At 33.7% G+C, this 25,909-nt stretch overlaps 1 protein-coding gene across 1 annotated transcript in view; it reads right to left on the bottom strand.

Annotated features, from left to right (window-relative positions):
* The window catches only part of Gfm2 (GTP dependent ribosome recycling factor mitochondrial 2), a 47,884-nt gene extending 24,382 nt beyond the window's left edge, over positions 1–23,502 (bottom strand). Inside the window, 16 exon segments of the mRNA XM_053743411.1 lie at positions 399–547; positions 2,366–2,446; positions 5,841–6,027; positions 6,334–6,387; positions 7,962–8,050; positions 14,608–14,698; positions 15,642–15,661; positions 15,663–15,766; positions 18,158–18,202; positions 18,205–18,236; positions 18,238–18,252; positions 19,299–19,325; positions 19,327–19,354; positions 20,827–20,892; positions 20,895–20,913; positions 23,437–23,502. Of these exon segments, the coding sequence (XP_053599386.1) occupies positions 399–547; positions 2,366–2,446; positions 5,841–6,027; positions 6,334–6,387; positions 7,962–8,050; positions 14,608–14,698; positions 15,642–15,661; positions 15,663–15,766; positions 18,158–18,202; positions 18,205–18,236; positions 18,238–18,252; positions 19,299–19,325; positions 19,327–19,354; positions 20,827–20,892; positions 20,895–20,913; positions 23,437–23,496 (1,067 nt within the window). The 5' untranslated portion in view covers positions 23,497–23,502.
* Between the last annotated feature and the right edge of the window lie 2,407 nt (positions 23,503–25,909).

The raw sequence follows: 25,909 nt of genomic DNA, 5'->3' as shown, positions 1-25,909 counted from the left end.
CATAATGCTCATCAGGTTTTAGAGAATTTATTACCTAAGTATAATGCAGATAACTATAATAGGAGTAAAACAATGACTTCTTTATAGTCACAAAATACTTTGAGCTTATGAAAAATCCTTAAGTCTAAATAAATATAAATGTATCTACTGAGTATTTAACAAACTTTTTTTTCTTAAACTGAAATGACAAGGTCATCCCTTAAGCACATACACAGTGAAAAGTCACACCTTGGCTCCATCTGTAAACATGGCAGGTTACAAGGGACAATGAAAAATGTCCCTTCCAAGTAAAAGTTACTATGGCTCTATATTATATTATTTACAAAAATATTCTTCACTGATGAGGCCTATCTGTATTTTCAAGACTTGGAATTTAATTCTATGTGACTGTTACTCACAGAAATTCATAGTTGCGCTCTTCGGGTGAAGGCAAGTACATAGTAATAGCATCTAATAAGGGTTGTACACCTTTGTTTTTCAGGGCACTTCCACAAAGAACAGGCACTGCCATCTGAGCCACTGTTACTCTATGTATTGCGGTCTGCAGCTACAAAGCAGAAATACAAGTGAGCATTGACTTTGTGTAGCATATACTGATTCCCAGAATCTCTCTAAATAAGAGGCCTCCCCGAACTGCCCATGTAAAACAGCAGCACTCTTCACCATACTTCCACCATTATTTACGGCTTTTTCTTTAATATTTTTTAGTTGTAGATTGACATAATATCTTTATTTACTTATTTTTATTTTTATGTGGTGCTAAGGATCAAACCCAGTGCCTCACGTGTGTGCTCTGAGTTACAACATTATAATCATTGTAAATGATTAGCATTATAATCCTTGTAATTGTAAAGATTTGGCATGTCAGATATAACCTGCCTCTTGTTCATTAAAATATAAAATCCCTATGAGCATTGCAGTAAGTTCCATGAAATAATGTTAAATCCCTAGAAACAACAAAAGCTTAAAATATAGAAGTTGCTTAAAAATATTTCTTGAATAAATAAATATTTTTGGAATTCAACCTTGATAGTCGAACTGGAATTGGTCAGAAATAAAAATATATAAATGTGAGTTACAATTTTTCTAATTAATTAGATCCATTTTAAACAAAATCCAAAGGAAAATGAGAAAGTAGAAAAAATTTTAAAAGATCTCAAAAAGCAAGAAAAATATGTTGGTAATAAGAGAACTGGTAGGGCAGTGTTCCACTTTAGACTGTGAGCTCTCACAGATTTCATGTTATATGACAAGGGACATAATAAATATCAAGTTTAAACATTCAAACACAAAATTAAAAAATTTTAACAACAGTGGCCTTTCATTCAAAAGCAAAAAATCATTTTTTTCTACCTCTAACTTCATATGGCTCAAAAGTATGCCTCAGTTCTCCTTTTAATTCTTTTCACAAATGATAATTAAGTAGATTTGTTGGGCTCATCTTTGATCTCATTTTACAGATTACCACTTAGAAGCAACATGTGTTTGTAAACTCTTATGTTTCATAAAGGAAAGTAAATAATTTGTCAAATCATAGAGGAAGGTCCCTGGCAGATTCCTTGAAGAAATATAGTTGAATATAATTCAACTAATAGTATTTTGTTTGCTTCTTCTCTGGTTTAATTTATATCAAAGAACAATGAGTTTCCATTAAAAAATGAAAAGCAGATTCAGAAAAATAAAGTTCTGAGCAAATGATCATTATAGTAGCTTGAAAAACCAGTAAGTACAAACTTTCTACCTGTGATTTCCCTAAACATCCTTAGAAAAATGACTAAAATGAAGAGGAAAGGCTATGCATATGAGCAATTAACTGATCTAAGTATATAAGTAAATAAGATTTAATCTAATTTTATAAAGTATGTCTAGAAACAGTACATTGTTGGCATTGTTTAAGTACCTGTATTCATAGTGATTTATCTTTGCTTTTAAGTCAGCATTTTCTACATAGTATGCAAAGTTAAAACACACACACACACCCAAGACAAAGAAATCCAAGTATATCCAATTAGAAAAATTTTGTGAAAGTACATGGAGATCTAGACATGCCTGTGTGGCCCCAGGTCCTGCCCAGGAGAGGAGCTGGGTGTCCCACAGAGAGGAGATGGTGGGTCCTGATGGATGAAGCTGCCCTCCCACCACTCTCCTATCCACTGAGGAGAGAGCTGGCGATTCCAGAAGGGTAATCTGGATGGCCCAGCTGGGGGATCCCAAATATTTTCAGGCCAAGAAGACAGACCTGGAACCCAGCCCTCGTCTCCAAGACTGAAGCCCCCACAACCCCATGCCAAGCTTGTTGCTCTGAGAACAAACTAAGGCAAGGGGAAAAAAAAAAAAAACCAAAGTAAGTGAATACTATAAATACCTTTTCAGCTGGTACCAAATCAAAATTTTCACTAAATTCTCCTAAAACCAAGTCAGCAAATTCATCATCCAAATCTGCAACCTATAAAGAAAGTTTTAAAGTTTTATAACTTGCAATAATTTTCACATGATAAATTTATCTAAATATCACAAATATTCATTATTAAAATATTTTGAGACAGCTACATCATCTACCTACCCAGGCCAAATAACTCTTTATATCTTTTAAAGAGATGGTTTTTCTTTCAAAGAAAAGTAAATGTGAAATTGAAGATGTGTTTCCTAAATTCAAAGAAAGTCAGAGTCTGATAAAGAACCTCAATAAAGCACTGCCTACTAAGATATGCAAAAGAAATGAAAGGCACAATTTAAATCCAATGACAATATACAATGCGTTACCGTCTTTTAGATAAATTTGGGATAAATTTTAGATAAATTTAAGTTTACAGAAAGTTTAATTTGGCAGTATCCCTCTAACGTTCTGAATGATCACCAGGTTTGCTAAGATAGTTCAACTAAAAGAACTGCTCCTATTGTAATCTTGCAATGAAGGAAACATTTGAGTTGAGAAATGTTGGCATTACTTCAATAATAAAAATACAATTATCTAGTTCATGTTCTTTTCATAACTATGTACCTAATAAGATAATTTAGTTGATAACAGTTTTGAAAATTGGTAATAGTATAAGGGATCAAAGCATTTACATCGTTGTACAATCTCTTAAACTTTTAACTTGCAAAACCGAAACTCTATAGGCATTATTCAACTTCCTATTCTCCCCTCCCTGAGACCTTGGTAATGACCATTCTATTTTCTGTTTCTGAATTGACTCTAGCTACCTCACAAAAGTGGAATCATACAGTATTTGCCTTTCCATTACCGTCTTATTTCACTTAGCACAGTGTCCTCAAGATTTATTCATGTTGTACCAGAATTTCCTTCCTTTTTAAGATTCAGTAACTCCACTGTGTGTACATATACCACAGTTTTTCCATCAATTCATCTGCTAATGGATACTTTTGGCTACTGTGAACAATGCTGCTAAGAACAAGGGTGTGCAAATATCTCCTCAAGATTATGCTTCCAGTTCTTTGGGGTATATACCCAAAATGAAACTTCTAGATCACATGGTAATTCTATATCCAATTTTGTGAGGAACCTCCGTGTGGTTAAGCATAGCAACTGCACCATTATGTTCCCACTAATACACAAGGGTCATAAGTTCTCTACATCCTTGCCAACACAAATTTTCTGTTTTTTTTTTTTTTTTTTTTTTTTATTATTACAGGTATCTTAATAAATGTAAGAGGGTCTTATTCTCTAAATTTTAAATACTTATGTATTTCTTGTAATTAGCACCTATTATGAGCTACTGATAGTCTTTTATTCTATCATATAGTATCATATCCTAGAAGATGAGATAGTATGTACAAGTTTGAACTGGTTCCTCCACTAGATTACAAGATCTTTATTCTTATAGCACTTTTAAGATAAAACAACAACAAAAATGTTAATGAGGAACCAATCATGTATCTAGTTAATTAATGTTAATTCCACTTGTGTTCTTTCTATGCCCTGCTAATCTAGAGAAGTAGTATAACAAGTAGGTAAGAGTTCTAGCTCTGAATTGAGACAGACCTGAATTTGAATTCCAGTTCTGCCACTTTATTAGCTGTGTAACAACTTATTTAAGCATTCTAAGGTTCTGCTTCCTCCCCATGTAAAACTGGGCAATAAAAGGTTGTCCTGAGGATTAAAAAAAAAAATAGTATAGTAAACACTTAATCGAGCACACATCAGGCCTTCAATAACTGTTATCCTACGATAAAAATATCAAATAAGTTGATGATAACTATGTATTATAATGGCAAGTAAATACTTCAAAAATATCTACCTACAAAAAGACAGATGAGGACTGTGATTGTAGCTCAGTGGTAGAGTGCTTGCCTAGCATGTGTAAGGCGCTGGCTTCAATCCTTAGCACCAAATAAAAATAAATAAATAAATAAATAAAAGAGGTACTGTGTCCACCTACAACTAAAAAAAAATTTTTTTAAAGATGGATGAAATGAAAAAAAAAATAATGCTGATAGAATTTGGATCAATTCAATTTAGAAGTGAAAAATCAAAGGGCTCAAACTCATATATTTTTCTCTACTGTAAGACTTAGTGAGTCTGCTGGGCATGGGCACATGCCTATAATCCCAGCAATTAAGGAGACTGAGGCAGGAGGATTACAAGTTCAAGGCCAGCCTCAGCAACTTAGCAGGGGCCCTAAGCAATTTAGCAAAATTCTGTCTTGATCTAAAAAATAAAAAGGGCTGGGGATACGGCTGAGTGGTTAAGCACCCCTGGGTTCAATTCCCAGTACCCAAAAAAAAAAAGAAAAAATTCAGTGAGTCTCAAGTATGTTTTACTTATTACCCTATACACTAACAAAATAATAAAATATTGCAAGTATTAATAATCTCGATATTTTCTATCAAAATTTTGAAGATAGTTGAGGTTCAGAGCTATAAAGTAGTTATAAAATTGGTTGAAATTTTTCTAAATAATTTGACATCTGGTAAAATAGAAGATAGGCAAATACTTTGATCAAACAATTCTACTTCTAAAGTTTAACCCTTAATAAACTCTTGCACATAAGCACAAGTAAAACAAAGAGGTTCATAGCAAAGCTGTTTATAAGAGCAAAAACAACCTCGAAGTCCATTCACAGGAGAAAAGACAATAAACTCTGGTATAATTATATACTGGAACACTATACAAGATTAAGGTGAATAAATTACACATAAGAACATGGGTGAGAGGCAGGGCTTGTAGCTCAGTGGTAGAGCACTTGCCTAGCATGTGTGAGGCCCTGGGTTCGAAACTCAGCACCACAAATAAATAAATAAAATAAAGATCCATACACAGCTAAAAAAAAAAAAATTTTAAAAAGAACATGGATGAATTTCCATAATATGAAACAATGCAATAAAGCACAAATAGTATCATTCCTCTTTGCAACATGAAAAACTAAGTTCTATAGGGATATATATGTTTACAGTAAACTATAAAGAAAATAAATGAAAGATAAATACTAAAATAATACACTGGTGGGCTGGGAATAAAGCTCACTATAGAGTGTATGCTTAGTATGCATAAGGCTCTGGGTTCCACTCCTAGAGTCAAGACAAAAATATATAAATGTTATATGTGTGAGTATGTGTGTGTGTGTATACACATGTATGTATGTATGTTAGCTATAGGAGCAGATAGATTAGTAGGAAAAAGATATGAACAGGAAGTAGCACACAGATTAGAAGGTATTGCTAATACTCGTGTGTGGGTGGTAAACACACTGGTGTTCATTTTATTATTCATTATACTTTACATATTTCATATATAATTTTACATAAAATTTCACAATAAATAAAATATTCAAAAGTTTCTAAATACTTATATAATTTTAAACTTGCAATATTTATTTTACTTGTTCAATTAAGGCATTCCTTGCTTCAACTGTCTTCTTCAACAATTCAGTATCACTCGTTTCCAAAAGGGGTTTTCTCTTGAAGTCTTTTCCATCATCTGAATTAGTATTCCAAAGAAGTTTTTCTTTACTTACTATATCCACCACTCCTTTGAAAGTTTTGGCTTCACCAATTGGTAACTATAAGTCAGAAGAAGATAAGCATTATTAATGGTCACTCACTTAACTGCACTAGTGATAGAACTTATCTAACTTATCTAATTACACCACTGTGACCAAACTGCTTATTATCATTTTTACCATAATCTGTATTTTTACCATAATCTATATTTTTATTATATCCCAACTTCTTCTAAAAAGTATTTTAAAAATATATATGTATACATATATATGTATGTATATATATATTTATATATATATATGGTATATTTATATATATAAATTGGTAAGGAAACTAAGAAGGAGTTGATGTTACTAACCAATTTACCTGTAAAGCAAAGGCTTTGCCTTTAACTTCTCTCTGATGCTTTCAACTGCATAGTTAAAACTGTAGAAAGCAAAATAATCTTGGTTATAAATGTAGTCAAGAATTCTTAAAACAGGTTTAAGAATGTTCTCTCAAATAACTGTGAACATCACATAATTAAACTGAGATTAAGGTTAAATGAATTAAAGTCACACAGGTAATAATCTTAAGATTGAAATGCAAGATTTCACTTGAATCAATAATTATTTCTTCTACAACTAGATTTGCTACCACATCAAGCTACCAGCTTTCTTCCAAGAATAAAACTAATTTTTCTTTACTTTGACCTTAGACATTCTTTCTTTGCTTTTGTAGTACTGGGATTGAATTTAGGCCCTCACGTATGCTAGGCAAGTGCTCCTGAGGTATTTTCCCAGTCCTATCTTAGGCACTTTCATAGCATATGCTCCACTACTCATTTCTGTGCTAACACTGGGGTTGCCTACCTATGGCACACATGCCTTCTTTGAAACATGGGTTGATTTATACATACATGCAGACCACTTCAGTACCAATGTCTTTTGAGAACCAGTCTGCTAATCAGGTATCTCCCCCATCACCACAGATACCGTCAGTCAGTAAACAAGTACTTCCATCTTCAACAAGGAATACCAAACAGGAAGGATCAGAACTTAGGCCTAACACATTTTAAAAGTTGCTGTGCTATTACTATCAAGACAAGAGTCCTTTAAACAAACAGCCTTAGAATTACTGTGGAGAGTTACATAAACACAAAGCATATGATTTTCTTAGGGGAAGGATAGTTTACATTTTTATTTTTCACTCTCCCACCATAGACCAGGATTGCTCCCTATCACATTTCCCCAGAATCTTTAGTATTCTTGATTGTCAGAGCTTGGATGTAGCTCAGTGGTATAGCACTTGCCTAGCATGTGCAAGGCCTAGCATTCAACCCCTACACTACAAAAAACAACAGACGAAATCTCTTGATTTTCTCTCTTTCACGTTTTCTCCAAATCCTTCATATATTCTTGATTCTCTAAATTGTATTCTCAGAACAATGTATCCATTCTGAATGATAAGTCACCACTCTATAAGTCAATGAGCATGACCAGCAAATCTCAGCACTAACTCACTTCTACCATATGTGCAGGTCTTACAGAAAGTACATTCTCCCCTCCCAATTCCTTTTATTCAGAGCCTACTAACCACTAGCTTAATATCAGGAGACAAGGAAGAACACCACTCTGATAAGCAACTGCAGGAAATAATTCTCTACCTCCAGCAACAATGGGGAGCATGGTAACTAGCAATATAGGGACTACCCTGTACAGTTCTAAAAACCAACCAACAGATTCAGAAAGATACCACTTTGTCAAGATCCTAGAAAATACCATTCAGTCTCCCTACATTAGATACAGGATAATTCATCTCCTATAGGCTCTCTATTAACTCCAAACTATTAGTCAAACTTATGCTGCTTTGAAGTTATTTTTATGAGAATAAATTAGTATTACATAGACTATTTATACCCTATAGGGAAGAACTGCCATTGCTAAACTTAAGTTTGTAGTCCAAGAATAATTCCAATTATATTCTCACATTGGTAAGTCAAAGAAACACACTTTATATACCTTGCTCCAGTTTTGTCCATCTTGTTTAAAAAACAAATTCGCGGTACCTTGTGCTTATCAGCTTGCCTCCACACTGTGAGAGTTTGGGCCTAAAGCAAAGAAGTAGGAAAACAAATACACAAACACACACACACACACAAAGGACAAAAATAACTGTTGGTGGACATGAAATGAGTAGATACAAAAATCTATGGTAACATGGAATTGCACCTAACTTTAGCACAGAATTAGTACAATTGTACTTATAGTGCTATGATACTACTTTGCCATTAAATAAGCATAGCTGGGAATGTGATAAGGTGAGATAAAGTATGTGTTTCACATGGTTTGAGAATAATATTTTGGGTGAAATAGGCTCCATACAAAGAGAATTAACACCTGGGAGGTATCAGGTCATGGAAAGAGGGCAAAGGTAGATCAGAAGATCTACATTTTGTTTGGCTTCATCTTTCCTAGTGCATGTCACAATAATGAACTGTTTTAATGTTGGTTTTCTGATGTGTGATATAGGAAATTTATCCTTAATTCTGAAAACTGATGTGAGGTAAAAAGAGCAAACAAAGTGTACAATACAAGCACTAGTATAAAAATCACATATTTCATTCATATTTGAATGTTCATGTAAACTGAGGATTTAAGAGGGGGACAATACCTGTATTTATAAGCTGTAATTTTTGTATGCTTTTCTTTTATTGATTTGAATTTTTAAATATATTGACTATATAAATATAGTCTATTAAAACATCTGTGCCTAGTGGAATCCAATAGCTTTTAAGCAAAGCATAAAAAGCTGAATGTGTTCATACTAGTTATAATTGAAGCCAGCTTGTTGTTTGTTCAGAAAAAAATTATATACAATAAAATATATAAACTTTTATGTGTATAGGTCAATGAGTTTTGAACAGACATTTATGGAACTAGTTCCCCAATCAAGATAGAGAATATGCTATCATCAGAATTTTTTCTCATCCCTCTTCCCCTCCATAAGCAAGGTGTTCTGATTCCTGTCACTAGATTCATTCTGTCTGTTCTTGAACTTGAACACAATGTGTGTGAAATTCATTCACCTTTTTAGATATACTGGTTCATTCTTTTACATAAAAGTACTGGTTTGTTTTTCAATCCACCTGTGGATATGCACTTGGGTTGTTTCTAGTCAGGCTTGTTTCTAGTCTGAGGCTTTTATGAACTTAGCTACTATACACATTCTGAATAAGCCTTTGGTGCACAAATGTTTTCATTCCCTTGGATAAAGATACAGGAGAACTGCTGGGCTTTAGGGTAAGTATATATTTAACTTTTGAAGAAACTGCCAAATAGTTTTCCAAAGTGTTTGTACTCTACTACAATCCTACCAACAATATATAAGAGTTCTAAGGGTCTCCCACTCTTGTCACGTTTACTATTACTCTTTATATTTTTACATATTTATTTTTTGAGCTATGATCGCTCTATTTTTTCCAGGTTGGCCTTAAACTATCCTCCCGCCAAAGCCTACCAAGTAGTTGGGATTATAGATGTGCACTATCACATTTTTAAATTTCAGTCATTTTTATGGATTGCAAAATAGTTCCTTCTTTGTGATTTTAATATATGTTTTCCTGATGAATAATGACATTGACTTTCTGGTCATTCAAAAGTTTTTTTAAAATGTTCATTCAAGTCTTTGCCCTTTTTTTTTTTTTTTTAATAAACTGGGATATAAGTTTTAGTGCATTGTAGTTTTTCATAAATTCTGTATACAATTCCTTGTTTATATATATGTATTATAAAATCTTTAGCACATGATTTCCCCAAAAGAGTAATATTCTCCTATATAACCAATACTATTTTTGCATTTAGGAAATTTAACATTCATATAATACTTTAACATTACATATATTTTCTCATAGTCAAGGTTTGTTCCTTTTTTTTTTTTAATACTTTTAGTTGTAGATGGACACTGAGTTGTTGATGAACCTTTATTTCATTCATGTGTTTATATGTGGTGCTGAGAATCGAACCCAGTGCCTCACACATGCTAGGCAAGTGCTCTACCACTGAGCCACAAGCCCAGCCCTTGTTCCTTTTTTTATTTTTCCTTTTAGTTTTAATGTGCAGATGTAACTTTGATAAAGTTAAATGAATCAAGTTTTTCCTTTTATGATTTATGCTTCTTATATCATCTAAGAAACTGGTACCTATACCAAGATTGTGGAGATATTTTATTTTTCTTCTAAAAGCTATGAAGATTTGGCTTAACATTATGATCCACTCCAAATTAATTTCTGTGTATGGTGAGGGGTGTGTGGGAGAAATATAAATTTTCCAAGAACAAAAACATTAAAATCCAAACAAAAACAAAACATTCCGTTCATCCTACCTGCTAGCTAAAAGCCTATGTTAAAAAAAAAAGTAAAAAAATAAAAAATAAAAATAAAAAGCATATGTATTATTTTAGAATAAGAGCCTCCTGCTTCATGAATTCAGAAATTTCCTATTTCAATTCTGTAAGTACTGTAACCTGCCTGCAAGATTGTCAATTTTTTTGGTGGGGGTTACTGGGGATTGATCTCAGGGACATTCAATCACTGAGCCACATTCCCAGCCCTATTTTGTATATATATATATATATATATATTTATATATATTTTAAATTTATATATATTTTATTTAGAGACAGGGTCTCACTGAGTTGCTTAGCACCTTGCTTTTGTTGAGGCTGGCTTTGAACTCACAATCATTCTGCCTCAGCCTCCTGAGCTGCTGGTATTACAGGCATGCGCCACTGCGCCTAGCTCAGATTGCCAAATTTTCGTAATAAAGTTGCAATAATAGAAAAGATGCAACCATTAGAAAACAAAGTGAACTCCCCAAAATAGAAATACAATGTACAATCAACCTCAAACATCAATGTCAGTCTTTACAGCAAGTAAACGCCACTGTCAGGGCTCTCAGATGGGCTTTTAGTAATTATATTATTTCCCCCTAGCTTTTCATTTTGAAAAATTTCAAACCTAAAGAGAAGTTGAAAGAATAGTAAATATTCATGTACTCCTAATTTCTCCAGATATTAAAATTTTGCCATATCTACTCTTTGTCTTTACCAACATATGCACATGTGTTTGTGTGGTGATTATGCAAATGCACTTCAGATCTCCTACAATATAAGGAACACAATTGATTGGTGGCCCAAACTGTTGCCCTTCTAGATCTAATGCCATGTTCCTGCTAAGGTCCAGTTTCCTATAAGCTATTCCCAGATAAGCACTGAGCACAACAGAGGTATTAATATAGGCCTATTCCCGCAAGACACAGGAATCCTCCAACAAGTAACTTTGGCTCAAGATCCTCCCATTGGCCTAACCAATCTTTTATGAAACCATGGGCAGTCTGAGATTCTTTCTGCCAATCTTTCCTCAGCCTCCTTTATAGGTATCAAAGCTGTACTGTGGTCTCAGTGCTACCCTTTATTCTCTTCTCCCTTGATCTTCATAGGCATCTCCCCCACTATAACTCCCATATATCTGATCCCATATGGCATCTACTTTCCCAAGAACCCAAATTAATATCAGGTATGTAAGTAGATGAGGCCTAGATCATGAGAGTAAGTTGCAGATACTGTGTGACACCTCGACACTAGATACTTCAAGCATACATTTCCAAAGAATAAGGACCTTCTTATTCTTAATTTTTATTCAATTATGGATTACATTTAGAAAATTTTAAGTTTGACACATTTTTATCTAATACCTTTAGTCTTTAGTCCATGTTCAAATTTCCCTGATTTTCCCAATGATAATGATGCTAGCTGAGAGCTTTTTTTTTTTTGGATCCAGGATCCAACCAAGAATCATCAATTGCATTTTCTTAACTTTTTAGAATCTTTAATCTAGTACTCCAGCTTCCCTCTCCCCCACCCGAATCATTTGTGATGCTTGCATTAGTCTTTTTTTTTTTCAGTTTCCAAAATGTTCTGCACAATTGTTCCCTCTGGCCCCCAGAATTCTTTTCATTTAGATTCCACTGATTATTTTCTCCTGATTAGACACAGGTCAAACATTTTTTTGCAAGAATATTACACAGGTAATGCTATATGTTTCTCAGTGCATTACAGTGTCCATTTTCAAATCATATTAATTCTGACCACTTAAGATAATAAAATAAATAATTTTAAGGTTAAAAGAATATGCATTCTACACTTAACATGGAACTGATCTTGACATTATAGGATGAAGAGGTACCAGATAAAGAGGACATAACTCATCCCACTAGCAATATATTATTTATTATAAATCCATTTTCAAAATTAATTCAAGGGTTAGGGATATAGCTCAATTCATAGAGTGCTTGCCTGTCAAGCACAAGGCCCTGGGTTCAATCCCCAGCACCTCAAAAAAAATTTTTTTAATTCAAAACTTATTTATTTGTACAGTATTGGTGACTGAAATCAAGGCTTCAGACATGCTAGGCAAGGACTCTTTACCACTGAGTTACATCCTCAGCCCAAGAACCTTTATGTTAATTGTTGGGAGATAATTATCAATGGGTCTCTCATGTTATCTTAGAAAATGTATTGATTCCCCTGATTCTGGATATTTTGAAGGATGTTTGTATAGAAAACAGTCTTAGTGTCTCCCTCTAGAGCAAAAGGCAGGTTGCTTATAACCTTGGAACATAATGTCTCCCTGAAAAGCAAAGGGTGGGACTACCTGCAGCACATCATAAAATATTTCTGTATCTAAGCACAGGATTCCTCTTAACTTGTACATGTGTACTGCCACCTGACTCCTTCATGTCACTCCCCAGAAACTGGGACTTGAGAAATCAGTACAAGAAAATGATGATACTCTGGCTGTTTCTATTGCTGTGACTAATAAAATCCTTTCTCTCCAACCCAGGAATCTTTGTCTTCCGCCAGTCATGAAATAGGGCAAGTTAACTTGGTAGCTTGAAAGTAACAGTTTTTTCCCCCCCAGTACTGGGTTTGAACCCAAGGCCTCACACAAGCACTCTACCACTGAGCTACATCCCCAGTCACCTTTCTTTTTTATTTGTTCTAATTAGTTATATATGACAATAGAATGCATGTATGCATTTTGATAAATTATACCTAAATGGAGTATAATTTCTCATCTTTCTGATTGTACATATTGTAAGATCACATTGGTCGTGCAGTCATATATGCACGAGTTAATATGTTTCGCTATCCTTCCTACCCCCATATTCCTTCCCCTCCCTTCACTCCCCTCTACCTAAAGTAACTCTATTCTTCCCTAGCACCCCGCCCCCCACCTTATTGTGAATTAGCACCCACATAACAGAGAAAACATTTGGTCTTTGGTTTTTTGGGATTGACTTATTTCACTTAGCATGATATTCTCCAACGTCATCCATTTACCAGCAAATGCCCTAATTTCATTCTTCTTTAATGCTGAGTAATATTCCAGCATTCATATATATATGAATATATATATATATATGTATATATATGTGTCACATTTTCTTTATCATTCATCTGTTAAGGATGCCTAGGTTGGTTCCATAGTTTAGTTATTGTGAGTTGAGCTGCTATAACCATTGATGTAGCTGTGTCACTACATGTAGTATACTGATTTTAAGCTCTTTGGGTATAAACAGAGAAGTAGGATAGCTGGGTCAAATGGGGGTTCCATTCCAAGTTTTCTGTTATGTCCTTAGTGCTTTCCATAATGTTTGCACCAATTGGCATTCCCACCAGCAATGTATGAGTGCACCTCTTCCCCCACATCCTCGCCAACATTTATTTTTGCTTATATTCTTGATAATGCCATTCTGACTGGAGTGAGATGAAATCTTAGTTTTGATTTGCATTTCTCTAATTGTTAGAGATGTTGAACATTTTTCATATATTTGTTGACTGATTGTATATCTTCTTGACGTGTCTGTTCAGGTCCTTAGCCCATTAATTGATTGGTGTTTTTTTTTTTGGTGTTAAGTTTTTTGAGTTCTTTATATAGCCTAGACATTAATGCTTTATCTCAGGTGCATGTGGTGAAGATTTTCTCTCAACCTGTAGGCTCTCTCTTCACATTATTGATTATTTCTTTTGCTGAGAAGCAGCTTTTTAGCTGAATTCATCCCATTTATTGATTCTTGATTTAACTTCTTGCACTTTAGGGTCTTGTTAAGGAAGTCAGATCCTAAGCCAACATGGTGAAGACTTGGGCCTACTTTTTCTTCTAGTAGACTCAGGAATCTGTTCTAGTGCCTAAGTCTTGGATTCACTTTGAGTCGAGTTTATGCAGGGTGAGAGATAAAGGTTTAATTTCATTTTGTTACATGTGTCCCCAGCCCCTTTTTAAATTTCCTCTTGAGGTAGGGTCTCACTAAATTGCCCAGGCTATCCTAAAACCTGCAATCCTCCTGCCTCAGTCTCCCAAATAGCTGGGATTACAGGCATGTGCCATGCCCCACTTGCCTTTCACAGTTCTTGACAATTACATTTCCTACAGTAAAGTAAATTTTCCTTTTACTATGAACGATCTAAGAGCACATACAGATCACATTCCCACTTTCCTTGATTTGCATGAACACATCAAGTAAAAGGCTGTAGTTAACTAATTCCAATACATTCTACCTTTTTTTACATCATGGTATTCTATCTTCACTTTGGCAATATATTTACCTCTACACCAGCAGAGGCATCAAATACAGCCACTGCACCATCCAACACTCTTAAGCAGCGCTCAACCTCCAATGTGAAGTCCACATGACCTAAGAAAAAGATGAGTATTATTTAAAACTCTTTTTTAAAAACAAACAGCTGGGCATGGTGGTACCCATCTGTAATCCCAACTTAATGAGACCCTAAGCAACCTAGCAAGTCCCTGTCTCAAAATAAAATAAAAGGGAAATGAATAAATAGGGCTGGGGATATAGTTCAGTGGTTAAGTACCACTGGGTTCAATCCTTGGTACCAAAAAAAAAAAATATATATATATATATATGTGTGTGTGTGTATGTATATATGTAAAATGCTACAGATTCAATGAATCACAGACTGAAAATATTCTGAAAAAACTGTCGTACTGAACAAGTACAGACTTTTTCCTTGTCATTATTTCCTAAGCAATATAGTATAACAATTACATATAAAGCATTTACAATAATATTACCTATAAGTACATAAGGGGATATATTTAAGATATATGCAAATTTTATGCCTTTTATACAAAGAATTTTAACAAATCATCTGCAGATTTGGGCACCTGCAGAGGGCCTACAACCAATACTCATGAATACTGAAGGACAACTATACATACCATGAAAAAACTACACCACCTTAAAAAGGAAGGAAATCCTGTTTCATGCTACACATGGATGATCTTGAGAACCTTTATGATAAGTAAAATAAAGCAGTCACAAAAGGACAAATATTGTATAATTCCTTTTATTTGAGGTAACCTAAAGTAGTCAAGTCACAGATAAAGAGAGGAATGTTAATGGGTGCCAAGTTTTGGTTCCATAAGATAAAATATTTCTGGACATTTTTTTCACAGCTGTGTAAATATACATACACTACTAAACTATATATGTAAAAATAGTTCAGATGGTAAATTTTATGATATATGTTTCTTACCATAAAAAAAAAAAAAAAAAAATCACACCAAAAACCCAAATGATGTAACATCCCTTTATTGGTGAAACAGTACATACCTGGGTGTATCAATAAGATTGAGTTCTATACCCCGTCCAATCAAATGTAACAGCAGCTGACTGAATAGTAATGCCTCTTTCTCGCTCTTGAGCCATGAAATCTGTCACTGTGTCTCCATCATCAACATCTAAACAGAAAACAGATGACACAGTTTAGTTTTAATAATAAGTATATTTTTTTATTGATACTTGGAACCTACCTAACACAGTTTACAATTTGCTTAAGAAAATCTTTTCCAAATATTTGGCTTAATAATATTTAAAGTCTTCACTCTTTTCTCTAAGTAAAATCCTCATTCTAGAAAAAGGTTTTTTTTAAATAATAATTTGTCATAAATAAGACTTTTTCTTTAACTTTAATGAACCACATAGTTCTTTCCTTTTTTTCTTAGCTCACCTCTTGGTAGGAGGCAGAGTAGTTCAATGAACGAACACAGTCCTGAATTTAAATCTAACTTTATACTTACCACGCTAGTTTGTACAATAAAGCTAATAAATCCATCCTTGCTGGGTTGTTGTAAGAATGAAATGAGACAATATAAGTATCTAGTCCCAATAGATGAAAACTGGCAGTTACATGGGATGAGAAGATAAAATTCTTCCAAAGTTAAATGATCCTTTACAAACCTGTCACTAAAATTTTCCAAATTGCAAATAGTTTAGGGAAAAATTTTTTCAGCATATAGTCATGGATAAACTTTGCCCTGTAAACTCACTCAAATTACTATGCACTGAAATTCTTGAATTTTGTCTTATATTCTGATTAAGTTTACAGACAGTAAAATAAATGCAAAACAGCCTCATCATTCAATTTCGGAACATAAGATATCTTATACTACTACTCAGCATTAAACCCTAAAATAGCAGACAGGTTTCTCCTATGTTAGTGTGTGTGGCATACAAATATGTGTAATGACATGTAATGGAAACTCCAATAGCAGGGGAAATAAAAAAATGCAATTGTCAGCAACTCCAAGTATCTACATTAATGAACGTCTATGATCATAATAGTGTTGCCAGTTACTCACAGCATAACTACAAAAGAAAACAACATCATTCAGGATACAAAGACCAAAAAAACTAGCAAAAAGTCATAAACTAGGCAGTAAGTTTTTCAATACATTCGATTTTTCAAATGATAAAGATCTTCATTTCATATTATCTCTTTATGATTATTCATATAACTAATAAAATCAACCTGGCATCACAAGTTCTGACACAATTTAGCTAAATTTCTAGGTTCACAAAAAATCAAAGTTAGACTTTGGAGTTTGGATTTTGGAGCATCTCTAATTCTGGACTAGGGATAATGAATTGTAAAGTGCACGCAAATATTCCAAAGTAAAAAAAACTGTGAAATCTGAAATGCTTCTGGTATTTCAAGCATTCTGAAGAAGGAATACTGTAATCTCACATAATCTACACTAAACTGTACCACTTTAAAATGGTTATACATTTTATGAACTGCACACTCAAAAACTGATTAAACTTTTTTTACAATTAAAAAAAAAATTGATGTCTTGGAAATCAGACCTTACTCAGATACAGTCTGGGGATGAGGGAAGGATTACTCAGTCTTATGACACAATGGAGGAAACCTTGCAATGTTCCCTTTTCTGTAATATGCCATTTACATAAGAGTAAATTCTATGAGAAGCCCAGGTGGTTACACGTTTAGCAAACTATCACCATGAAGATTCAAATCCTGGTGTTGTTAAATCCTCATAAATATTAAGTCTCAGTCACTTCCAAGGGTCTAGAGAAATGGTTCCCAATATGGTGCATATCAAAACTGGACCTTCTGAAATGTTCCAGAGTGGGATTAGGAATCATTATTTAAAAACCAAAACACAAAAACAAAATCTACATGAGGATCCATGCCTAGCCCAAGAACCACAATTTCCACGTTACAATTACAAAATAAATTTACTTTAGGTGAACACTACTATTAGGGGTTAACAATGAACAAAATCTTTACTTTTTCTACATGAGAACTGGATATATTTGGTTAACTTTCCAGTTGTTTCTTCTAGGAACCAGGTAATAGAAGTATGTCAACTACATTGCTAGGCAACATGGCAAAATAACTTCTGACTGGTAAACTAAATGGGAATTAAAGAGACTGAACTGGAGATACATAAATTGACTTCCCCAAGGGAGTATGGCATGCACCTTATGTGCAACCTGGAAATTGCCTATGGAGTTATAACAAGATATTCATTCTTGTAGAGCACGAGTCTTCTAAACTAGGGTGGCTCTCATAGAAGAAATATTATAAGTTGGTGACTATGGTTCCTATCTTATATCCTCTGAGTAGATCAGTGCCAAATAAGACTCAAAACAGCCTTGTGAGTCTGAATGTTTACTGAACCTAAAAAGACCCCTTTAGTGGGAGTTGCAACTATCTTATCCTCATGTGTGGTTGTAGACATTAGTGGACTCCACACCATTACTCAAGTCTCTAGCTGATTTTTTAATCAAAATATTTTCCAGGGATGGAGAGAAGAATCCATTCTAACCTCCCAGTGATCTTGTATATCCAGAATAGTATAATATTCTTTCGTCGTGGTAGTTTTGCCTGCATCAATATGAGCCATATTCCAATATACGGATTCTATTTAAAAAGAAAAAAAGGCATATGAAGTATACATTAATAAAACTGTAAAATTAAAATATCTCTGCTATACAAAATTCAAAGTTGGTATTTCTTTTCTTTTCTTGGTACTGGGATTGAACCCAGAAGAGTTTACAACAAGGTATACCCCCAGCCCTTTCTAATTTTTTCAGTTTGAGAGAGGGTCTAAGTTGCAGAGGCTGGCCTCATACTTGTGATCCTCCCTGCCTCAGCCTTCTGAGTCACTGGATTACCAGGTATGTACCATCATGCATAGCAAAGCTGGTTAGTATTTATATAATTATATATAACCATATAAAACTAGAAAAATGGAAAACATATTTAGAATATATCATACCACATTACTCTGGTTAAAACAGTTAAAATAACAAAGGGTCACTATAATCTTGAGACTATCTCATGCCTCATTTTTAAGAAAGTGTACTGTTGTTACATACATATAAAGTGTTGAGTATTAATTGAAAAAAGAAATCACTTTATTGGGGGGGGGGGTGGTACTGGAGATTTAACCCAGAGGTAATTACCACTGAGCCATAGCCCCATCTTTTTTACTTTTATTTTAAGACAGGGTCCACTAAGTTGCTAAGTAGCTGAGGCTGGCTTCGATTTGTAATCCTCCTACCTTGGTTTCCTGAGTTGCTGGGATTATTGGAGTGCACCACCATGAAAGAACATCACTTTTTTTTTTTTTGGGGGGGGCAAGTGTCCAGGGATTAAATTCAGGGGCACTCAACACTAAGCCACATCCCAGCCCTACTCTGTATTTTATTTAGAGACAGGGTGTCACTGCGTTGCTTTGTGCCTCAGAAAGTTGCTGAGGCTGGCTTTGAACTCATGATACCTGTCTCAGCCTCCCAAGCCACTGAGATAAGAACATCACTTTTAGGATACATATCAACTATTAATAGTTAACTAGCATAGAAAGTCACAGAAATCACAGTATGCATGAATAATGCCCATCAAGAAACTTGTAACTTTCTCAGGAGATTATAGGAAAAAAAAAAAAAATCAATGATAGTACTTACTTAGCTATAGGAGGATTAATGACTGAAGAAGGATTTGATGTCATTTCCTATTAAGCCTAATGGAAAGGGGGTTAAAATTGAATTGTTAAAATCAATTAAATTTTCCTTTAATTTACAAATAAAAAATTAAAATAATTTAAAGCAATTACTGTAACTAAATAAATTAAAATTCAAGCAAAATAAAAGTCAATTAACTAAAACTTACTTTCCTACAATTTACTTTCTGGTAAAGAAAAAGCTATGGTTGAGAGTAAAATAAGCTAAAAGTTTTGAAACATCAATTTCTAGATCATATTCTTAAAAAAATAGAGATTTACTCAATCTGTCACCTACTAACCCTTTATTTATAGAATTGTCGAATTTGAATTAAGTGTTCATAATAGTAATGTAAGGGACTAGTAGATCCTGAATCAAAGAAAAATTTTAAATTCCAGTCCTGTAAAAGGTGCATTTCCTAAGGCTTAAGAGTCCAGAGTAATTCTCACATCAGATGATAATGAATTTTTGTACAATGTGGAACCTTCCTTACCTCAATAATCCCAGGACACAATACCTTTAAAGCTGGCTTGGGAGATATCACTGAACAGAAGCTGTAATAATCTAATACTTCTAAAAGGTCAAGTAGCATTTTACATAAAAAACAAAGTCATATGATCAATTTTATACTTACTATAGCTTTATAATAAGTATTAAAGCAACAGCAACAGTTAAATGTGTAATTTAATCTGTCCTTCCTGCTATTTAAACCAGTTCTTCCAAGTTTCTATATAAGAATTTATATTATTTTTAAAATGCTCATGGCAGTCTGATGAATCAAAAGATAAGCTATACTGTTAAAGTTAAATTACATTGGCAGAATATAAATACACTACAAAACCAATAATGTAACCATACACTTATGTGTCCTTGTAAGTCAACAACCCCACAGTATTTTACTCTATTCTCACATAACAAAGATGGTAATGAGAACGCAACAGTATAACTAGTGTCACGAAGTTCTACATTATGTTTGCTGTATTTCAAACACAGGAAGGACATTAGGAATGGTTACCTCCTAGCCTTCCAGCTTCTAGTAGCCACTATAGCTAATCTATACTATTCTAGATAAATATTTAACCAAATTTACTTCTAAGAATCTACAATCCTTTTTTGTCAGAACAATATCTTTGCATAAAAACCAGCAATGAACTGAAAAAATAAATAATTTTATAGCAGAGGCACTGGACAGTAGGCTCACATGCCAAACTTACAAGCTAGCTACTAATACCACCACACCTTCCCTTTGCTCAGCTCATCCTCACGCTCCAGCAGATGAGGAGCACAACTTTGCTGGTAACCCTTCCTTTCAATCTTATCAGAATACTCCTATTCCTCATAATCTCAGGAAAACAGCCAAGAAGTAAAAAAGATTGGAGACCCCTAAAAAGGAAGATTTTTACAAATGAAAGAAAGTGAAAGAGAAACAGAGACAGAAAAGAAAAGAGAGAACGCAGCAGCTCAGGTAAAATGAGGACTCTAACATTTGTACCTGGTAAGGAACTGTAATTTCTTCCAAAAGGTACAAATAGTTTTGATCTTTTTACACTTGCTTTCTTTTACAGCAGCACATATTCTAGTGAGAAAAAGAAACTTGACATTTAATTTTATTTTAGCATTACAAATAATGATTACAGTGGTTTAATACTGTAACTAGCTTTTGTCAGAAATATTTTGCATCACCTTAAAGTGTGCCCAATTTATTAACGCAATTCTTTTAAAAAGGACGATCCAAATTTATACTACAAAAAGAATAAGGATTAAAATTAAAACTGACTTGCTCTTTTGAGCTAACCTTAAAACAGGTTCTCCTAGACCTTCATCATTGGCATGAGGTCAGAACTTATTTGGAATGCAAACTCTTAGGCCCCAAGAGAATCACTCTGTGGATGGGACACAGCAATCTGGTTTTAAAGGTACTCTAGGTTGATTCTATATGGCTATAGTTGAAAACCAGGACCCTTAAGCTACATAAAAGAGGTCAAAAAAATTTTAAAAGGTTATCTATCTTCCCATGGCTATACCTTGGTTCTCCTCTATAGCTGCTAGAAGTTCGTGATGTGGTCATGAACTTTAAAACCATTAGCTGTTTTTAGGATTTAAATAGCAATTACACAGAGAATCACCTGGAAAGCATCTTTAAAACTCGGGGTAGAGGAAAGAAAGAAGAGTTGGGGTAACTGGGCATTAGCATGTTTTCAAGTTCCCCAGATACCAGCACTGCACTTCAGAATCACTAAGTTAGCACCGGTCTGCATAAGACCAGGAAAGCATTCATTTTCCCTTACCTTTTTTGAATGTTCCCAAGTCAATGTGGATATTCTCCACCCTAATGCATCCCTAGACTACTAGATACCACTTTAATAGCTGCCAATATATGTTGGAACTGTTAGTGTGTATAATGATTTTAATGATTTTAATGATTTTAGGGCTACCAACAATCTGCTTTTATGCTACTGTGGAATGAATACCTGTGCCTTCTATATTATTACTGATTTTCTGGCAATAATACACATTATCCCAACGAAAATATTTCAGAGCACCAAACTTACTGCTATTCTAATTTCCACTGCATAATAACCAGGATAAGAAGATTCAGCAACTACCTGTCCTAGGTACTACTCTGACAAGTGTAGGCAATAAAACACTGAAGAAAAACTTAAGCAACTCCTGAGTCACTTATGACATCAAAATATACAAATATGTTTTCAAAATATTACACACGATAATTTGTAAAGTAGCAAAAAATTAATTTATAGCCTAATGATAAGGCATGCTTCTTCTGGGTTAGAGGTCCTACTCTGCTTCCTGTTCAGTCCTGCTAAAGAGAAATAAGCCAGACAAGTTTCAGTCTCTTACCGAGTTGTAATAAAGAGTATGGGTTTCATTTTGAGGATTAACATTTTTAAAATATATTAAAGATATGCCAGTTTACAAAATAATTCTATAGCATTTTGAGGGAATTTGGGAGTCAGACCACAGCTTAAAGACAAAGACAACATTTGTGAAATATGAGACAAATGTCAAACTGCCTGAAAAACTGATTTCCAAATAGCTCTGCAGAAAAAAATTTTATTGTATCAGTCATTGTACAATCATGTTATACCTTGACATGAACTTAAAGGAATGTTATTTATAGCAATCTCAACCTATGAACACTTAAGAGTACAAAGCACATTCTTAGGTGTTTATAAAGATGTACATGAAATGCTGCTGTTACTTAGAAGATATGTAGTACTGCCCATCTCCAACAACTGGCATTCTAGTACTCCATGAGAATAGCATTTAGTTTTATCTGTTGCCTTTCATTATTACTATTAATTTCTTATTAGTTTCTTACTAAAGTAAGCTCTTTTAAATTATTTTTGTCTTATAGTAATGATACTATGAATTATACATGATCCAACAATATTGCTGCATTTTCCCAGGAATTATGCTATTGATACTTATCATTTTTTATCAAGAAACTAAGATTTAGACATATAGTTTATTCACAATTACTATTTACAAATGAAGTATTTTCATTGGCTGAATTAATGAACAGTTGACCGTATCACAAGCAGAGAACATTTCATTATTTTTGGGTCAGGGAATATGAAGCTTCCTACGGATAGGGTAATCTATAAATGGCATTATTAAGTGGATCCTTTTACACACAAGATTAGGCTCCAAGATGTTAAAGATATGTGTCAGTTTACCACACAAAAATAGAAATCTTAAAATATCTTGAATCCCTTATCTTAATAGAAGTAGATAATCGGACTAGTTTCCTCTGACTTGCTAATTGTTAAATATCTCTATATTAGGCAAGATTTCACTGAAAATACAGTCTCTCCAACACTGCATTATATATCATATCTGGTTTATATACAGGTATATTAATGAACTTCAACTAGTACAAGGTTCTCAGAATATGGATCATGACTGGCTCAGAAATATTTTCATTAATTGCTTTAGTAATAATATAAACCTTTTTTACCTCGAGGATAGCCAAAGGTTATGACTAAAGAGTTTGTAATAAAAAAACTGATGAGACACACCAGGCCTTTGGGAGTAAAATAAGTGTGATTGTTATGTTTAATTTTACAAGAAAAGCTTACATTATGTGCAAACTGGATATTTTCTGATGATTTACTGCAAATATCCTCAAGTAGGTCAACATCTGATCTCTAAACTGATATTCTCTGAAAAAAAATATATAAAATTATAAAACTAAATTTCTGTATTACAAGTCAGTAAAACATATAAGACTTACCTAGGGCAAAACATGTATACTTTAGAAAGTAGGCATATTTATAGGTACCAAAACTCAATGTATCATTCACAAAATGAAATTCGACTAAATATGAGAAATAAGATTCTAAGCTTAAAAATGTCTATTTTTTGCACACTTAAATTTTGCACACTTAAGAAGATATTATTGAAATTCATTTATTGAAATTACAAAAACACCAAACCAACCAAAATACATTTTTATGTAAATATGCAGAATTGAGTATAAAAAGATTTTGTACCCACCCTGCCCAGGAGAACCTGGCAATTATTTTGATTGCCACAGACTAGGAGGCACTACTGACATTTAGTGGTAGTAGAGTGCTTGTCTAGCATGCTTGAGGCCCAGGGTCTAAACCCCAGTATCACAAAAACAAACAAATCACTGCAATTTAAGAACCCTTAAGGTCGGAAGACCATTCAAAAGTGAAAACTATTTCATTATAATGCTAAGAGATTGTCTGTTCTCTTCACAGTGTTGACATTTGCACTGATTGTGAAAAGGGTAAAACAGGGATACCTTGGCATGCATCTAGGCATTAGCAGCAAAATATACTAGTAGTCATCATATTCTTTACCATAAAGTAATCAGCTTTGTTAAAAAAAAAAAAGTTTTAATTAAGAATATACTTGATGAGGCAGTAAAAATTCTTACATTTTATCAAATCTCAACCCTTGAGTACACATTTAAGGGTACCTTTTGATAGTGAAATCAAATAGGATGCATAAAAATGTTAATGTTGAGAGCTGAATTTGCCATTTTTTTTTCATTTAACACCATTTATCAAAAGAAACTCTACCAGACAAACTAGGTTATCAGATTTGGATATTTGCAGACTTTTTCTTTTAAATAACCAATTAATATTAATAATTCACTCCTCCCATTTGTTTACAATAAAAATGAATTAAAAAAAAAAAAAGAAAAGAAAATGTAGAAAGAGGGATAAGAGCCAAGGAATGTGGGCAGGACCTAAAACCCTAGAATGGCACGGTAAAGGTTTCTCTCCCTAGAGCCTTCAGAACGTAACACATTCCTACTGACATCAAGATTTTAGCCCAATAGATCTGTGTCAGATTTCTAAACTACCGAACTATAAGATAATAAATTTGTTAAGACATTTAAAAAAATAATAATAATTCACTCCAAAGAAAGCAATTGATAGTGTTTGTTGCCAGTGATCAAGTTTAAGTTTTCAAATGATATCAAAACCTTGGAGGGCTGGGGAGGTAGCTCAGCTGGTAGAGTGCTGCCCTGAGTTCGATCCCCAGTACCGCAAAAAAAAAAAAAAAAAAAAAAAAAAACCTTGGAAAACTGGAATCTGACCTATAGGATTGACAGATTACTGATACTTAAAAGACATTCATGAAGAAATCAGAGGTGCAAGAAACGGTGACACATGCCTATAATCCCAGTGGCTTGGGATGCTGGAGCAGGAGGGTCTTGAGCAAGGCCCTGAGCAACTTAGTGAGATCCTGTTTCTAAAAATAGAAAATAGTGCTGGGGATGTGGCTCAGTGGTTGAGTGCCCGAGTTCAATCCCCATTACCAAAAAAGAAATCAGTGGTGATATAAACAAATGTGATTTTTTTGATATGATATAATGATATGTGTCAATATTTGGAAGATCTGCATAATTCAGTCAACGGATATTTTCCAACCAATGCATGATATTTACAAAATCATGCTTGAATAAAATATTCATTCTAAAACAACCGACTTTTAATGTAAAAAGAGCACAAAAGCCTCACTAATATAATTTGATTCCATATTGCAATTAATCTTTATGAAACTATCATTTGTCAAAGCCCAGAATAGTATCTAAGATGATCCACAATTTTTGGCAAAGGCTATTAAAATATTCATCTTTTCTGACCACACATCAGTTATCATTTTATGCTTCTTTCTGACTACCAAAATTCAAAGACTGGGTACTTACTATATGCTTTTGGTAGATCTAACAAAGTAATGATGAAATTCATGTATACAGGAAATACTTGTTTTTAATTTTGTAATTGTAGGTGGACACAATACCTTTTTTATTTATTTATTTTTATGTGGTGCTGAGGATCAAACCCAGTGCCTCACACGTCCTAAGCAAGTTACGACTCCAGCCCCAGGAAATGCTTTTTTAAGAGAACCTTTGCTGGCATTGATCTGTTTGGCCCATTTTTATCCCATAATAACGGATGAAAGTAAGAATAAATGATAAACAACGTAGCCATATCTCTGCCTTACCTATTTTATACAAATCAAGGAGTGCTAATTGCTCAACCTTTAAAACTTCACTTACTTTATCTTCCTGA

The sequence above is a fragment of the Sciurus carolinensis genome, chromosome 6, assembly GCF_902686445.1.
Source record: "Sciurus carolinensis chromosome 6, mSciCar1.2, whole genome shotgun sequence".
Taxonomy (NCBI): domain Eukaryota; kingdom Metazoa; phylum Chordata; class Mammalia; order Rodentia; family Sciuridae; genus Sciurus; species Sciurus carolinensis.
Note: the sequence above shows the minus strand (reverse complement) of the source record. Positions and strands in the feature narration are given on the sequence as shown.